Source organism: Argopecten irradians, chromosome 8, assembly GCF_041381155.1.
Source record: "Argopecten irradians isolate NY chromosome 8, Ai_NY, whole genome shotgun sequence".
Lineage (NCBI taxonomy): Eukaryota > Metazoa > Mollusca > Bivalvia > Pectinida > Pectinidae > Argopecten > Argopecten irradians.
Window position 1 is genome coordinate 36,105,321 of NC_091141.1, and position 14,567 is coordinate 36,119,887.

The 14,567-nt window shown below is 37.0% G+C and overlaps 1 protein-coding gene across 5 annotated transcripts in view; it reads right to left on the bottom strand.

The window, feature by feature from the left end:
• Positions 1 to 14,567, bottom strand: part of LOC138330240 (myotubularin-related protein 13-like) — a 79,681-nt gene that overhangs the window by 34,765 nt on the left and 30,349 nt on the right. For all 5 annotated transcript variants that reach the window (XM_069277709.1, XM_069277707.1, XM_069277706.1 and 2 more), the window contains exons 15-28: positions 13,903 to 14,052; positions 13,139 to 13,207; positions 12,453 to 12,637; positions 12,225 to 12,240; positions 9,094 to 9,210; positions 7,510 to 7,706; positions 6,377 to 6,543; positions 5,736 to 5,809; positions 4,715 to 4,910; positions 3,701 to 3,834; positions 3,112 to 3,287; positions 1,818 to 2,020; positions 1,018 to 1,213; positions 698 to 778 (exon numbers count right to left, since the gene is read on the bottom strand). In XM_069277709.1, the coding sequence (XP_069133810.1) occupies positions 698 to 778; positions 1,018 to 1,213; positions 1,818 to 2,020; positions 3,112 to 3,287; positions 3,701 to 3,834; positions 4,715 to 4,910; positions 5,736 to 5,809; positions 6,377 to 6,543; positions 7,510 to 7,706; positions 9,094 to 9,210; positions 12,225 to 12,240; positions 12,453 to 12,637; positions 13,139 to 13,207; positions 13,903 to 14,052 (1,961 nt within the window). The remainder of the gene's footprint in view (positions 1 to 697; positions 779 to 1,017; positions 1,214 to 1,817; positions 2,021 to 3,111; positions 3,288 to 3,700; positions 3,835 to 4,714; positions 4,911 to 5,735; positions 5,810 to 6,376; positions 6,544 to 7,509; positions 7,707 to 9,093; positions 9,211 to 12,224; positions 12,241 to 12,452; positions 12,638 to 13,138; positions 13,208 to 13,902; positions 14,053 to 14,567) is intronic.

Below are 14,567 nucleotides of genomic sequence, written 5' to 3' on the forward strand. Positions count from 1 at the left end.
CCTCCCCCCAAGGATGTTTCTGGCCAAATTTGGTTAAAATCCATGCAGAACTCTATGACTAGTAGCGATTTAAAGGAAATGTTGACGGACAGACGGACGACGGACGGACGGACGGACGGACGGACGGACGGATGGACGACGGACGACGGACGACGGACGCCGCGCCATGACATAAGCTCACCGGCCCTTTGGGCCAGGTGAGCTAATAATGGTGTTTAATTGTGTACATATATGTCTAACTAACACAAAAAATGATATAAGATCATTTATTTTGCCTTCGATGCATGCACAATCAGTACTTCATTCCATATAGGATATAGTGCCACAGATTTTTTTTCGGGATGCAATTAATTATACATTTGTATTTTGTAATTTTAACATGAAGTAAAATTAGAAGCTCAAACTTTCCAATGGTGGTAATGGTGTAAAGTAAGTAACTTTTGTAACTGAAGAAAAATACTAAATCGTCTGCTCCTGTTTTTGATAGTGAAAAAATACCATTTGTCAGCGGTGGAGCATCTTTAAGCAAAATTAGTAAACCTGCGAATAATGGCAACAATACAGTATATGAAATCAGAGGAGGAAGAAGGAGGTAAATAAGACAAGTGTAAAAGTACTGCCCAAGTAAATGTTTGTCTTCCCTAAACAGAAATGATTTGATACAGGGCATGACAGATAATGATACACTTGTATTTACCTTGATTGTCTGTGTGTGCGGGCAAACTTGCGTATACTGTTGTCCGTCACTGACGCTGGCACAACCAGGAGAGCAGGATAGCTGTAACAAACACAACATATAGTATATACAGTGAAGTTCTAAAACAGATTCACAGCAGATATAGTTTACTTGATTTAGTGCGATCAAATTTAAGTGCAAATGGGAAAAAATGAATATCAATTAGTGCATTCTGTTGTTCAATAATGGAAAAACCCTTTATCAGGTAAGTTGAACACCATGTTGGCCTCAACAAAAACCCTTAATAATAGTTGATAGTCGTTTATCTTTATGGTTCATACCTGCGACAGACTGAGTAGTTAGCGTTGACGGTGCTGATCCTGAACAGGTCGGTTCTCGTTCGGAGTGTCTGAGCTCCACCCATCAGGTCCCCGAAACCTAAACGTTTGTAGTCGTTATAGCCAGGTCTGGTCATCAGCTTTTCTAGGAATTTTGGGTCAGCAGTCAAACTCTGAGGGAAATCAGCTTCGTCTATTACTGAAAATAAAGTCAGTATTGTAGCATTTAATCAGTGTTATTAGGAAATCAAACTGTCATAGTGAACATCAATTTTTACCTTCCTCAGACCATAGATGAACTAATTTCATATATATACTAAAGTGGCAAAATTTTAAATATCGTATTCGACCCAATAAGCGCCAAGGGCGTTTGAAAAATAGAAAAATGAAAAGGTGTTTAATAAGACGAAATTATTGCAAATCTAGACAGTTTTGTGTAGTTTTGGTCTTTGTTTATGCGTGGACAATTGAAATCGAGGCCTCAAAAAGGGGGAGGGCGCTTATAGGGACATGGGCGCTTATTGGGTCAAATACGGTATATAACATTATGAAAACACAGGCCTAAAGGGCCTGTATCCCTCTTCTGCTAACTGATGATCAAGGTAAATATTAAAGACTTAAGATTGTAAATTTTAGATTGTTCCATGCTTGACCAAAGTAACTTTATATGAAGGTCAAGGCAATTCATTTTAACAAACTTGGAATCCAAAAGCTTCTAGCAGGTAAGTTAATGATGGCAAAAAATTATTGAGAGCTAAACATGCTTTGTGGCACTACTCTAAAAATAACCTGTCTTTACATACTGGATAGGTCATCGTAGAGTTCGCTGACCGGTCGGTCAGATTCACTGTCTGAGCCTGCTGTAGATGACCGTGGCGAAGCCAGACTTCGTCGTTGCTGAGGTGGTGTTGGAAGCACATATTTATTAGGTTTCCTGTTTCCGGAAGGTTTGGATTTTATTCCAGCTTTTCTTGCAGTTTTTATTAAAGTCTTTTTAGCGAAATGTCTGCAAGAACATTGTTAACATGATATAATATATTATGGACCTGATGTTCCAGAGTTGTTCAAGGAATAATGGTATTATTTTTACTTTGATACAAGCACCAGCCTATAAACACATCCTTTAATTGGTCAATCCAAGAACCAGAACATTGTAATTTTAAAATGGTCAGTTTGGTGACTGTTATTCTTTTTTGCTTTTTAAATTCAAAATCTAAGACAACAATTTTCTGTTTGAATTAAAAATAAATTATAGTTTTCAAACACATCCTTTAATTGGTCAATCCAAGGACCAGAACATTGTAATTTTAAAATGGTCAGCTTGGTGACCGTTTTTTTCTTTCTTTTAAAATTCAAAATCTAAGACAATAATTTTCTGTTTGAATTAAAAATAAATTATAGTTTTCAAACACATCCTTTAATTGGTCAATCCAAGGACCAGAACATTGTAATATTAAAATGGTCAGTTTGGTGAACGTTTTTTTCTTTCTTTTAAAATTCAAAATCTAAGACAACAATTTTCTGTTTGAAATGAAAATAAATTATATTTTTCAAATTTGGTCAAAGCTTTTTTTTTTAAGTTACATGACAAGGGAATGTATTGGAAACAACTTCAGGATAATATTTACAAGAAAAGCAATTTCTAATTTTCAGTTAACAAATATTTAAATATGATGTTCACAGAGAATGTCAATCGAATTGTATATTAAATCCATCATTTGCATAAAACAGAGTTTTATAAAAAAAAAAAAAAAAAAAAAAAATGCCAGTAGGTATAGATTGTAATAACATGTGTTTGTGAGGGCAAAGTCATAATTTTCACAGAATATGATGTAATTTTCTAACTAAAACCAAAGACAAAATAATTACACCTACACACAAGAACAGATAACTCTGTAATATAACAAGATAAGTTGACTTACTTGAGAGAAGCATTTTTCTCATTAAGTTGACTTACTTGAGAGAAGCATTCTTCTCCTTGAGTTGACTTACTTGAGAGAAGCATTCTTCTCCTTGAGTTGACTTACTTGAGAGAAGCATTCTTCTCCTTGAGTTGACTTACTTGAGAGAAGCATTCTTCTCCTTGAGTTGACTTACTTGAGAGAAGCATTCTTCTCCTTGTGTTTGTGTAGTGGCGTAGGTTGCAGCATCGTCTGGCCAGAGAAAGCGAAAGTGCTGAACACATTGTTTGGGTTGCGGTATTTGTTGGAGAGTTTTCTGAACGCATCCACGTCTTCAGGGTTTACCTCTTCATCAAATGCAATCTTCATCAACTGGAATAGGTCAACAATTTATAGCAATATGAATTGCTCAAAATAAAATTGTAGATTCCTCTCTTTCTTTTCATATGACAACCTCTTGTGATACTGAATATTGGTTTATCTCCATAAATTAAAACGAACATCAATAAGACTAATATTAATTTCCATTCAATTCTTAAAACCGCAATTGTAAATCTTGGCGAACTTGTTTTGAAATGAAAATCGTGAAATTTAGTAGACAAATAAGGAATTTGGTGTTAAGTGCCAAATTGTAGAACTATTACAAATGTGCCACATTTTGATTTGAATCAAACACATTTTATTTGCATATTGGAATTAGGCATCCGTTTAAAACTTCTCATCCGTTCTCTCCCCTATTTAATGAATGATATATACATCTGATCACAAATATTGGACTTCCCTACCTGAAATATGTTGGACCTGAGCTGGATGCCGTCCTTTGGTAGCTGGTCTATATGTGCTGTATACTGTAACTTTATCTGTTTCTCCTTGGTGAGGGTGGATACAGGAAAGTATCGTACGACCACCTGTTCACATGCTGTAAACAAGGGAAGTAACTCAACAGATGAGATAAAACTATGTCAACTATCCAAACTAATTATTCATAGTAAAAATATTGGCAGCTTATGTTGATATTACATTATTGTTAATTAAATAGTGGAATATTCTGCCATAATGCGAAAATAAAATAAAATACATTAAATTCTTTAGGGACCGCAAAATCAAACCAAAAATAGATTCCTGGAAATCCCCTTTTGAGCACAAGATTTCATAGAGAGGTGAATGTTTCGGAGCCTGCTAATTGGGTATTCAGGGCGCATCAGTTTCAAATGTTTAATGTGTGGGTTGGGCAATATATGTAGATGTAAAATATATAAAGAAATTTTAAAATTCTGTCAAGTGTGTGTCTGACAGGGGGAGGTCATCAATATTGGAATTTCATGAATATTTTGGTCAATTTTTGGTGCGGAATTCAACATAAGATGGCACCCCTCACATAAAAGTTTAGCAAGATGGTAGATCTTTTTATTCACAGGTATGCGAGATGCCATTCTTCAAAATTAGTGACAGGTGACCAGACTTGAAAACTCCATTTAACCTTGACAGTGGCAAACGTTATTTTAACGTATATAGCAAAATCATTTGGTTCTGCGGTCTCTATACACCTTTTAACATGGCAAACAAAACATTTACAAGTCTCCAACCTCATTTCAATGATCACTTCAAACAACATTTTGAAGTCTTTTTAGAGTTCAAATTGAACTATATATAGAAATTACATTATCTGGTAGGTATTTTCTGAAAGTCAGAAAGATAAAATCAGGCAATTATGATCAGTTGAGGATCGTCATCTTTTCCTATATAAAATTTGACTGATATTGATGGGGTGAACATGTATAACACTTTTGAAAACTTACCGAGAGGATCACAAGGAATTCCCTTGAAGATGATCCTGTAGTTTGTGAGGAAGATGGCGCCCTCGGCTGGTAGTAGACTGGGGCCACCCATGTTACTCCCCATGCCCTCCTCTCGTCCGTCGGGGAGGAGGTACACCCTGAGGCCATCCATCACCACCTCTTCTCCTGATAGGAGGGTCGGCTTCAGGATCTTAGGCTAGATACATCATATAAAAGGTTTTAGGTAAGAACAATACATTAACTTGGGTCGGCTTCAGGATCTTAGGCTAGAAACATCATGTCAAAGGTTTTAGGTAAGAACAATACATTAACTTGGGTTGGCTTCAGGATCTTTGGCTAGAAACACCATATAAAAGGTTTTAGGTAAGAACAATACATTAACTAGTGGAATTACATTAACCAGTATAAACAAAAATAATAGTCCTAAGGCAGAAAGAAAAAAGTTGTCTGAGTTATATAAAAGTCTTCATCAAATATTATGGTTTTTCTTCTTCTTCTTCTTCTTCTTCTTCTTTCTTAATGTCTCTTTTAAACATCTCTTTTTTTATCTCTGTCCATCTTTCTTTTTTATTGCACCAAAAGAAGCAAGAGGCTTGATGGGCTTGTAATGTTCACTTCTGACCCATTTATGAAATGTCCTAGTGATTTTACGCTGTTTTCAGACAAACCATGACAAAGCCTTCCAACTCCTGTATCAAAATCTAAAGGCCGTCCTGATACAGACATGACATAATAATTTGGTGTTCTTTAGGAAAGGTAGATAATGTAATACAAAACGTCACACTAATCAGTATTTACATATTACAGAGTTATCTGCCCTTACGGATAGATTGCAACGTCATATGTTTGTAAGCTTAACTTTATACTTTTCAGAGAAAATGACACGAGTTCCGCTCACAAAATAATGACGTCACAATATCCAACAAGGGAGGTAACTCTGTCATATGTAAAGACGAGATAGATTTACTGATCATATAAAGAAAATGATACAAATCTGTATATCATGGCGACTCCAGCCTACCTTCTGTATGGGCGGTAGTCTCTTACTCTCCCTATGGACTGCCTCCAGGGTTTCTACATGCATGGCCACCACACCTGAAACGAGGTAGAAAATTGTTTAGATTTTAGTGGAGAATAATTCTTAACAGAACTGCTATTGACCGATGGTCAGGCAGTATATAGCCTTAGATCTTGCTCACACATGCATGTTTCCATCTAATGTCAGCGCAAACATCGTAGCATGCAGTCACATGTGGCTGGAGTGACAGTTGGTGATCTGTCAATTATGAGGTCAGCTAATTTAAAGTGACATCTCACGCTTTCAGTTAGAAGTGCCAATAAGTTAGAATGTCAAAGTGAAAATTTGCACTACAAACATAGATAACTTAACATTAGACAATTTTCCCTATGTTTATTTTCTATTTATTTTAAAATGTTTTTTAAGATTCAGTTGAGAAAGAAACAATCCTATTTGTAGATAACGATTGACACCAATTTTATTTTGCTACCCATGTCACTTGGGATCGTTTGATGGAGCTTTGATGAAATACTCCAGATTTGTATTATCATTTGAGTTATACAAGCAAGTTAATAAGGTTGAGCTGTGTTCTGATCCTATTTCAATACCATGTGATATTCTGAAACTTGAACGTTGTTACCTACCTGGGATCATTTGATGGAGAGCTTTGATGTGGTCTTGTGTGACTCCACTGTCATTGCACACTTTGTCAACAAATCTCGTCACGAATCGGACCACCGTGGCTCCAACGTCTGAGATCTCTGTCTCGTCAAAGCCGCTCTCAGCGTCGATACTGTCACTCTCAGCCAAACTGAAATCATTGATCATGTTGTATGTTATTCACAGTTAATATTTAACTCAACAATATATAGACAAAATATCATATGATATGATCAAATTTCTTTAAATATAAATCTTAATTAGCATTATTACTGCATAAATAAAATTTCTTTCACTTAGTGACAACCTGTATATAGAGACTACCTGTATAAAGAAAGCACTTATATAATGGACACCTGTATACTACAAATTTTAATCAATACTTATATAAAGACCACCTCTATATTGTGACCATCATTTTATTGTAACCATGTGTATATTGTGGTCACCTGTCCATAGTGACCATCCCTATATTAAAGTCACCTGTATATAGTGACCACCTGTATATAGAAAGCACCTCTACATCACAGTCCCCTGTCTATACTGATCACCTGTATATTGTGACCATCAGTTTATTGTCACCACTTGCATATTGGAATCATCTGTGTAAAATGACCACCTCTATATTACCACCAATTGTATATTGCCACCACCTGTATATCATGATCACCTGTCTATTGTGACCACCTGTCTATAGTGACCATCTGTACACCACCTCTATATCAGTCATCTGTCTATAGTGACCATCCATGTATATTAAACACCTGTATACAGTGACCACCTGTCTATATTGACCACATGCTTATAGTACCAACTGTCTATTATGACCGCTGTTCCTGTCAGTACTAAACTGTCTACACTGACCGCCTGTCTATACTGACCATCTGTCTATAGAGACCATCTGTATACCACCTCTATATCAGTCACCTGTCTACAGTGACCATCTATGTATACTGAACACCTGTATATTGTGACCACCTGTCTATATTGACCACATGTTTATAGTACCAACTGTCTATTATGACCGCTGTTCCTGTCAGTACTAACCTGTCTACACTGACCACCTGTCTATACTGACCACCTGTCTATTGTGACCACTGTTCCTGTCCATACTAACCTGGCTGTGATGTTACTGTTACTGTTACTCTCCCAGTCGTGAGGGGACAGAGTTTTGATGGGTTTGGTCGTCTCCAGGGGAACCCTCATGTACACCATCCGGTTACTGTAATGGATCGCCTGACTGTACACTGTCGATTCCTCGTTATTCATCATTTCTAACTGCTGCTCCGAACTCAGGGTCGGCCAAACTCTTAACTGTAACACACAGACAGAAAGACTTAACTCTGGGATCAGATACTCTTTAGCTGTAACACACAAACAAGTGATAAATCCCAATCTTATGACTGCCACATTCTCAAAATCAATTCAAGACAGAAATGACAAATACTTAAGTGGGATGCGACAAGACCGTCATGGTCAATACTATATAAAAATAAGTTTAATGACATATTATTTATCAAATTATCTGTAAACCATTTTTCAATATACGTAACCAGAAAACGAAGATGATGAATACATGCCAATAGGGATTCTATTCATTTCTAATTTGTCAGCATTTCAATATATCCAATTCAAACTACGTGGGTTGAACTATGCAGGTAAGTCAGTCACTCAGAATCCACAAACAACGCTAAGTGGTTAGAAAACTCTTAAAAGCAAATATAGAGTCGTTTCGTAATTATATTTTTTTCCTCATAAAAAACAAGAACTTCAATCCAACTATTTAGGTTAGGCCACTTTCTCAGAAGAAACAGGATGAACAATTTCAATGTTTAGAACACACATGTACTTCATTAGGAGCTGCTTACCTGAACAAAGAGAGACATTTACTGTAACATATACACAAAAAACTCAGGCAGATCCTTGTGTACCTGAATATTTGTCATCCTGTACTGTAGAGCTGTATTTTACAAATTTTTATTTTAGAAATGTTCACAGGTCTACGTGATCATGTCAACTATATACTGAGAGAAAAACTTGTACAGTATTGTGAGGTTTTCAATGGTTTTGATAAAACCTCAAACTGAGAATAATAATCAATATTTTTGCAACTTGTAATTTTATGAGCGGACAACATTGTACAGTATTGTGTGACTTTTTCATGGTTTTGATAAAACCACAAACTGAGAATAATAATCAATATTTTTGCAACTTGTAATTTTATGAGCGGACAACATTGTACAGTATTGTGAGTTTTTTCATGGTTTTGATAAAACCTCAAACTGAGAATAATAATCAATATTTTTGCAACTTGTAATTTTATGAGCGGACAACATTGTACAGTATTGTGTGACTTTTTCATGGTTTTGATAAAACCACAAACTGAGAATAGTTATCAATATTTTTGCAACTTGTTATTTCATGAGCTGACAACAAACGTTTTGTACCGGAAAGTTATACTCAAGCTCCAAACAATGGAAGATAGAACAGAACAGAATATATAGTATATTACCTACATTGTCATAGTTTGCTAAAACAAGAGGCAATCAAGATGTAGTTTGGTCTAGATCATTGAAAATGTTTGTAACTTATGATGCCTGCTATATCAAAGTTTTTTCCATTCACATGTGTGTAACATCACACATACACACATACAAGTGTGTGACCCCACACATACGTATGTAACATCGGGTACATTTACCTGCTCAGCAGCTATCTCCAGTGCCCCTATCTGTCTGGGTTTGAAGCCTGAAAGTCGCCGCTGTGCGTCCGGCGTCGTAGAAGAGCTTCGATATGATGGCACACTCAATTCGTCTTCCTGAAAATGTCAAAATGTAAACAATTAGTCTGGTAAACTTGGCTTTAGTGTAACTCTTGAGGCTTCTGTTATCCAAGTTCTAATGTGGGACAAAGAAACAACATGTCAATTTCCAGACGACAATACGATGTAGATAAAGTATGATTTATCGTTGATTTGTCCCACTTTCACAACCACCTGTAGATTAGTCCCCATGTTTTTTCTCCATGATCATGTGTTCCTCATACTTACGTTTCTATATTGAGGTGGGCTGTCGGAACTGTCCCGTTTTTTCTCCATGATCATGTGTTCCTCATACTTACGTTTCTATATTGAGGTGGGCTGTCGGAGCTGTCATGTTTATTCTCCATGATCATGTGTTCCTCATACTTACGTTTCTATATTGAGGTGGGCTGTAGGAACTGTCATGTTTATTCTCCATGATCATGTGTTCCTCATACTTACGTTTCTATATTGAGGTGGGCTGAGGAACTGTCCTGTTTTTTCTCCATGCATGTGCTCTCATACTTACGTTTCTATATTGAGGTGGGCTGTCACTGTCCCGTTTTTTCTCCATGATCATGTGTTCCTCATACTTACGTTTCTATATTGAGGTGGGCTGTAGGAACTGTATGTTTTTTCTCCATGATCATGTGTTCCTCATACTTACGTTTCTATATTGAGGTGGGCTGTCGGAGCTGTCATGTTTTTTCTCCATGATCATGTGTTCCTCATACTTACGTTTCTATATTGAGGTGGGCTGTAGGAGCTGTCATGTTTTTTCTCCATGATCATGTGTTCCTCATACTTACATGTGTTCTCATTACGTTTCTATATTGAGGTGGGCTGTCGGAACTGTCATGTTTTTTCTCCATGATCATGTGTTCCTCATACTTACGTTTCTATATTGAGGTGGGCTGTAGGAGCTGTCATGTTTTTTCTCCATGATCATGTGTTCCTCATACTTACGTTTCTATATTGAGGTGGGCTGTAGGAGCTGTCATGTTTATTCTCCATGATCATGTGTTCCTCATACTTACGTTTCTATATTGAGGTGGGCTGTAGGAGCTGTCATGTTTTTTCTCCATGATCATGTGTTCCTCATACTTACATTTCTATATTGAGGTGGGCTGTAGGAACTGTCATGTTTTTTCTCCATGATCATGTGTTCCTCATACTTACATTTCTATATTGAGGTGGGCTGTAGGAGCTGTCATGTTTATTCTCCATGATCATGTGTTCCTCATACTTACGTTTCTATATTGAGGTGGGCTGTAGGACTGTCATGTTTTTTCTCCATGATCATGTGTTCCTCATACTTACGTTTCTATATTGAGGTGGGCTGTAGGAGCTGTCATGTTTTTTCTCCATGATCATGTGTTCCTCATACTTACATTTCTATATTGAGGTGGGCTGTAGGAGCTGTCATGTTTTTTCTCCATGATCATGTGTTCCTCATACTTACATTTCTATATTGAGGTGGGCTGTAGGAGCTGTCATGTTTATTCTCCATGATCATGTGTTCCTCATACTTACGTTTCTATATTGAGGTGGGCTGTAGGAGCTGTCATGTTTTTTCTCCATGATCATGTGTTCCTCATACTTACATTTCTATATTGAGGTGGGGCTGTAGGAGCTGTCATGTTTTTTCTCCATGATCATGTGTTCCTCATACTTACGTTTCTATATTGAGGTGGGCTGTAGGAAGCTGTCATGTTTTTTCTCCATGATCATGTGTTCCTCATACTTACGTTTCTATATTGAGGTGGGCTGTAGGAGCTGTCATGTTTTTTCTCCATGATCATGTGTTCCTCATACTTACGTTTCTATATTGAGGTGGGCTGTAGGAGCTGTCATGTTTTTTCTCCATGATCATGTGTTCCTCATACTTACGTTTCTATATTGAGGTGGGCTGTAGGAGCTGTCATGTTTTTTCTCCATGATCATGTGTTCCTCATACTTACGTTTCTATATTGAGGTGGGCTGTAGGAGCTGTCATGTTTTTTCTCCATGATCATGTGTTCCTCATACTTACGTTTCTATATTGAGGTGGGCTGTAGGAACTGTCATGTTTTTTCTCCATGATCATGTGTTCCTCATACTTACGTTTCTATATTGAGGTGGGCTGTAGGAGCTGTCATGTTTTTTCTCCATGATCATGTGTTCCTCATACTTACATTTCTATATTGAGGTGGGCTGTGTAGGAAGCTGTCATGTTTTTTCTCCATGATCATGTGTTCCTCATACTTACGTTTCTATATTGAGGTGGGCTGTAGGAGCTGTCATGTTTTTTCTCCATGATCATGTGTTCCTCATACTTACATTTCTATATTGAGGTGGGCTGTAGGAGCTGTCATGTTTTTTCTCCATGATCATGTGTTCCTCATACTTACATTTCTATATTGAGGTGGGCTGTAGGAGCTGTCATGTTTTTTCTCCATGATCATGTGTTCCTCATACTTACATTTCTATATTGAGGTGGGCTGTAGGAGCTGTCCATGTTTTTTCTCCATGATCATGTGTTCCTCATACTTACATTTCTATATTGAGGTGGGCTGTAGGAGCTGTCATGTTTTTTCTCCATGATCATGTGTTCCTCATACTTACGTTTCTATATTGAGGTGGGCTGTAGGAGCTGTCATGTTTATTCTCCATGATCATGTGTTCCTCATACTTACGTTTCTATATTGAGGTGGGCTGTAGGAGCTGTCGTCATGTTTATTCTCCATGATCATGTGTTCCTCATACTTACATTTCTATATTGAGGTGGGCTGTAGGAGCTGTCATGTTTATTCTCCATGATCATGTGTTCCTCATACTTACATTTCTATATTGAGGTGGGCTGTAGGAGCTGTCATGTTTATTCTCCATGATCATGTGTTCCTCATACTTACATTTCTATATTGAGGTGGGCTGTAGGAGCTGTCATGTTTATTCTCCATGATCATGTGTTCCTCATACTTACGTTTCTATATTGAGGTGGGCTGTAGGACTGTCATGTTTATTCTCCATGATCATGTGTTCCTCATACTTACATTTCTATATTGAGGCGGGCTGTAGGAACTGTCATGTTTTTTCTCCATGATCATGTGTTCCTCATACTTACGTTTCTATATTGAGGCGGGCTGTAGGAGCTGTCATGTTTATTCTCCATGATCATGTGTTCCTCATACTTACATTTCTATATTGAGGTGGGCTGTAGGAACTGTCATGTTTATTCTCCATGATCATGTGTTCCTCATACTTACATTTCTATATTGAGGGGGCTGTAGGAGCTGTCCCGTTTTTTCTCCATGATCATGTGCTCTCTTTGCTGCGGCAGATAAAGCTGTTTGATCTGTTTCTGGACGTCCTGGTAGAAAGATGCCTCCCAGAACTGCTGGTTGGACCACACCGGATGTTCCTGGACCAGAGTGTAGGCAAACTGAATCACTCCTGTACACAGTTTCTGTAAAGAATACATTTAACAATACAGCAACACACAACAACAAACATTAAAACAGCAACTTTAATACAGCATTTACTCAATCAAGAGTCCTGAAATTGTTTAAGGGGTACCCATCATTGAAGTTATTGAATAAATTATAAAGAAGTATAAGGAATGGATAGAAGTGATTGCCATCAAGGTTTCGTTATCAAGTGAAGATTAAGCCTATACCGTAAACCAACTTTCTTTCACCGATACAAAGTTTCACGATTTCTATTTTAAAACAAGTTCGCAAAGAAAAACATTTGCGAATTTGCTGTGATCGCGAAAAGGGTTTACAGTATACGTTTTGATGGAAATTCATGAAATAAAACAACTGCTTCTAAAACTTGAAATGTTTATAAAACTGACATCTGAAGGACTAGATATACCAGATAAACACTGTAACAATCTCTACCATCACCCCCCGACGGACTCGGTATACACAGGTACCCGCGGTTGGACAGTTGTAACCTAACATACCCGACAGAATGATGTGGCCAGGGGTAGTATAGCTGCTGCTATTCCATTCTCGTCCATACTGGAGTCATTCTGGTGGGCAAAATAATACACATCAGTCAATAGTCATACAATATCATTCAATACTAATTAGAGTAATTAAACTGAAACTTTAACGATCATAAATATCAGCTTCTGAAATCATTTTTATTTAACTAAGACCATTACAAAAAGAAAAGTATGTCTCATTTTTTTTGTAATTGTTAAAAGCTACATAGGATATTTACCAAGTATGGACCTTTACTGAAGTTAAGATGGTGTTATGTTAACCTATTAGAATCAAATATTGACCGTTGCCAAGACTAAAGTCATTTATTCTACCTGATCTATATACCACCATATTAACATCTATAAAGATGTATGTATAAGTTTTTTATTTTAGGTCTTAAAATGTTTCAAAAAATGTTAATCGCATTATTAAGAATGCTAATTATCAGATTGATAATCGCATTATTTGTTAAGAATGCTAATTATCAGATTGATATCTAAGATACTTCTCTGAGAAACTTTAAAATGGGTATTGTGACGTCACAAGCACAATTTAGACCCAGTTGTAATATTAAAAGTGCAATATTGACTCCATGTTTCTAAAGGTAAAAAAAGATAGAAACATTGGGCCGATTTTAAAAACTATTGAACCCTCACATGACCATGTACCAGCCAATGAAAATACTGGATTCTCATATTACCACGTATCAGTCAATAAGAAAACTAAAAGTTGTACGCACCTGTAATGCACAGTTTAGAAGTTTAACAACTAAATCAAACTGTTGATGTTCTAGCATTGCTCTATTGCTGCGTATGTGATAACTAAGTTCCTGTGTAAGGCTTAGCCGTGCCACCCGGCTCTTCAGGGCTCGCAGCACCGCAGGGAATATCTGTAAAATCCAAAACAATATTTAAAATTAGCCGTGAAACCAGGATCTTCAGGGCTCGCAGCACCGCAGGGAATATCTGTAAAATCCAAAACAATATTTAAAATTAGCCGTGAAACCAGGATCTTCAGGGCTCGCAGCACCGCAGGGAATATCTGTAAAATCCAAAACAATATTTAAAATTAGCCGTGAAACCAGGATCTTCAGGGCTCGCAGCACCGCAGGGAATATCTGTAAAATCCAAAACAATATTTAAAATTAGCCGTGAAACCAGGATCTTCAGGGCTCGCAGCACTGCAGGGAATATCTGTAAAATCCAAAACAATATTTAAAATTAGCTGTGAAACTAGGATCTTCAGGGCTTGCAGCACCGCAGGATATATCTGCGAAAACCAAAATGATACATTCAAAATTAGCGGTGAAACTAAATCAGGTCTCACAGTACCACAGGGAATATCTGTATGTCCAACTATTCAGGACTATAAATGTCGGGATTTTATGTTAAAACCAAAACATTA